At 49.4% G+C, this 2500-nt stretch overlaps 2 protein-coding genes across 2 annotated transcripts in view; both read right to left on the reverse strand.

Moving 5' to 3' along the window:
- LOC136843219 (uncharacterized) overlaps positions 1 to 386 on the reverse strand; it is a 1230-nt gene extending 844 nt beyond the window's left edge. The window contains exon 1 of the mRNA XM_067111303.1: positions 323 to 386. Within this exon, the coding sequence (XP_066967404.1) occupies positions 323 to 386 (64 nt within the window). The remainder of the gene's footprint in view (positions 1 to 322) is intronic.
- A 187-nt stretch (positions 387 to 573) lies between these two features.
- LOC136843228 (uncharacterized) overlaps positions 574 to 2500 on the reverse strand; it is a 60932-nt gene continuing 59005 nt past the window's right edge. Inside the window, exon 5 of the mRNA XM_067111315.1 lies at positions 574 to 980. Within this exon, the coding sequence (XP_066967416.1) occupies positions 574 to 980 (407 nt within the window). The remainder of the gene's footprint in view (positions 981 to 2500) is intronic.

The raw sequence follows: 2500 nt of genomic DNA on the forward strand, positions 1-2500 counted from the left end.
AATCTTGGTCCTGCAACCTGCTTTTTGGAGGAACCCTTAATCTCGGTCCTGCAGCCTGCTTTTTGGAGGAACCCTTAATGTATGTCCTGCAGCCTGCTTTTTGGAGGAACCCTAAATCTTGGTCCTGCAGCTTGCTTTTTTGGGGGAACCCTTAATTTCGGTCCTGCAGCCTGCTTTCTGGAGGAACCCTTAATCTCGGTCCTGCAGCCTGCTTTTTTGGAGGAACCCTTAATCTCGGTCCTGCAGCCTGCTTTTTGGAGGAACCCTTAATTTCAGTCTTGCAGCCTGCTTTTGGAGGAACCCTTAATCTCGGTCCTGCAACCTGCTTTTGGAGAACCCTTAATCTCAGTCCTGCAGCCTGCTTTTGGAGGAACCCTTAATCTCATGTCCTGCAGCCTGCTTTTTGAGAGGAACCCTAAATCTTGGTCCTGCAGCTTGCTTTTTTGGGGGAACCCTTAATCTCGGTCCTGCAGCTTGCTTTTTTTGGGGGAAGCCTTAATCTCGGTCCTGCAGCTTGCTTTTTTGGAGGATGCCTTAATCTCGGTCCTGCAGCTTGCTTTTTTGGGGGAATCCTTAATCTCGGTCCTGCAGCCTGCTTTTTGGAGGAACCCTTAATCTCGGTCGTGCAGCCTGCTTTTTTGGAGGAACCCTTAATCTCGGTCCTGCAGCCTGCTTTTTTGGAGGAACTCTTAATCTCGGTCCTGCAGCCTGCTTTTTGGGGGGAACCCTTAATCTTGGTCCTGCAGCCTGCTTTGTTGGGGGAACCCTTAATCTCGGTCCTGCAACCTGCTTTTTGGATGAACCCTTAATCTCGGTCCTGCAGCCTGCTTTTTTGGAGGAACCCTTCAATCTTGGTCCTGCAGCTTGCTTTTTTGGAGGAACCCTTAATCTCGGTCCTGCAGCCTGCTTTTTGGAGGAATCCTTAATCTCGGTCCTGCAGCCTGCTTTTTTGGAGGAACCCTTAATCTCGGTCCTGCAGCCTGCTTTTTTGGGGAACCCTTAATCTCTGTCCTGCAGCCTACTTTTTTGGGGAACCCTTAATCTCGGTCCTGCAGCTTGCTTTTTTGGGGGAACCCTTAATCTCGGTCCTGCAGACTGCTTTTTGGAGGAACCCTTAATCTCGGTCCTGCAGCCTTCTTTTTTGGAGGAACCCTTAATCTTGGTCCTGCAGCCTGCTTTTTTGGAGAAACCCTTAATCTCGGTCCTGCAGCCTGCTTTTTGGGGAACCCTTAATCTCGGTCCTGCAGCCTGCTTTTTGGAGGAACCCTTAATCTTGGTCTTACAGCCTGCTTTTTGGATGAACCCTTAATCTCGGTCTTGCAGCCTGCTTTTTGGAGGAGCCCTTAATCTTGGTCCTGCAGCCTGCTTTTTGGAGGAACCCTTAATCTTGGTCCTGCAGCCTACTTTTATGGGGGAACCCTTAATCTCAGTCCTGCAGCCTGCTTTTATGGGGGAACCCTTAATCTCGGTCCTGCAGCCTACTTTTTTGGGGGAACCCTTAATCTCGGTCCTGCAGCCTGCTTTTTGCAGGAGCCCTTAATCTTAGTCCTGCAGCCTGCTTTTTGAAGGAACCCTCAATCTCGGTCCTTCAGCATGCTTTTTTGGAAGAACCCTTAATCTCGGTCATGCAGCCTGCTTTTTGGTGGAACCCTTAATCTCGGTCCTGCAGCCTGCTTTTTGATGGAACCCTTAATCTCGGTCCTGCAGCCTGCTTTTGGAGGAAGCCTTAATCTTGGTCCTGCAGCCTGCTTCTTGGAGGAATCCTTAATCTCGGTCCTGCAACCTGCTTTTTGGTGGAACCCTTAATCTCAGTCCTGCAGCCTGCTTTTTTGGGGGAACCCTTAATCTCGGTCCTGCAGCCTTCTTTTTTGGGGGAACCCTTAATCTCGGTCCTGCAGCCAGCTTTTTGGAGGAGCCCTTAATCTCGGTCCTGCAGCCTGTTTTTTGTAAGGAACCCTTAATCTCGGTCCTTCAACCTGCTTTTTTGGAGGAATCCTTAATCTCGGTCCTGCAGCCTGCTTTTTGGAGGAACCCTTAATCTCGGTCCTGCAGCCTGCTTTTTGGCGGAACCCTTAATCTCGGTCCTGCAGCCTGTTTTTTGAAAGAACCCTTAATCTCGGTCCTGCAGGCTGCTTTTTCGAGAAACCCTTAATCTCGGTTCCTGCAGCCTGCTTTTTGGCGGAACCCTTAATCTCGGTCCTGCAGCCTGTTTTTTGAAGGAACCCTTAATCTCGGTCCTGCAGCCTGCTTTTTTGGAGGAATCCTTAATCTCGGTCCTGCAGCCTGCTTTTTCGAGAAACCCTTAATCTCGGTCCTGCAGCCTGCTTTTTGGAGGAACCCTTAATCTCGGTCCTGCAGCCTGCTTTTTGGAGGAACTCTCAACTTTATTTACCTGCGTGTGTGCGTGTGTCTGTGGACGCGTTTGTAATAAGTCTCATTTGGAGTTATTTTGTTAATGGATATTTTCTTAATGCTACAAACTCTTTCATCTTAACCTGTA

This window comes from Macrobrachium rosenbergii, chromosome 2 (genome assembly GCF_040412425.1).
Source record: "Macrobrachium rosenbergii isolate ZJJX-2024 chromosome 2, ASM4041242v1, whole genome shotgun sequence".
Lineage (NCBI taxonomy): Eukaryota > Metazoa > Arthropoda > Malacostraca > Decapoda > Palaemonidae > Macrobrachium > Macrobrachium rosenbergii.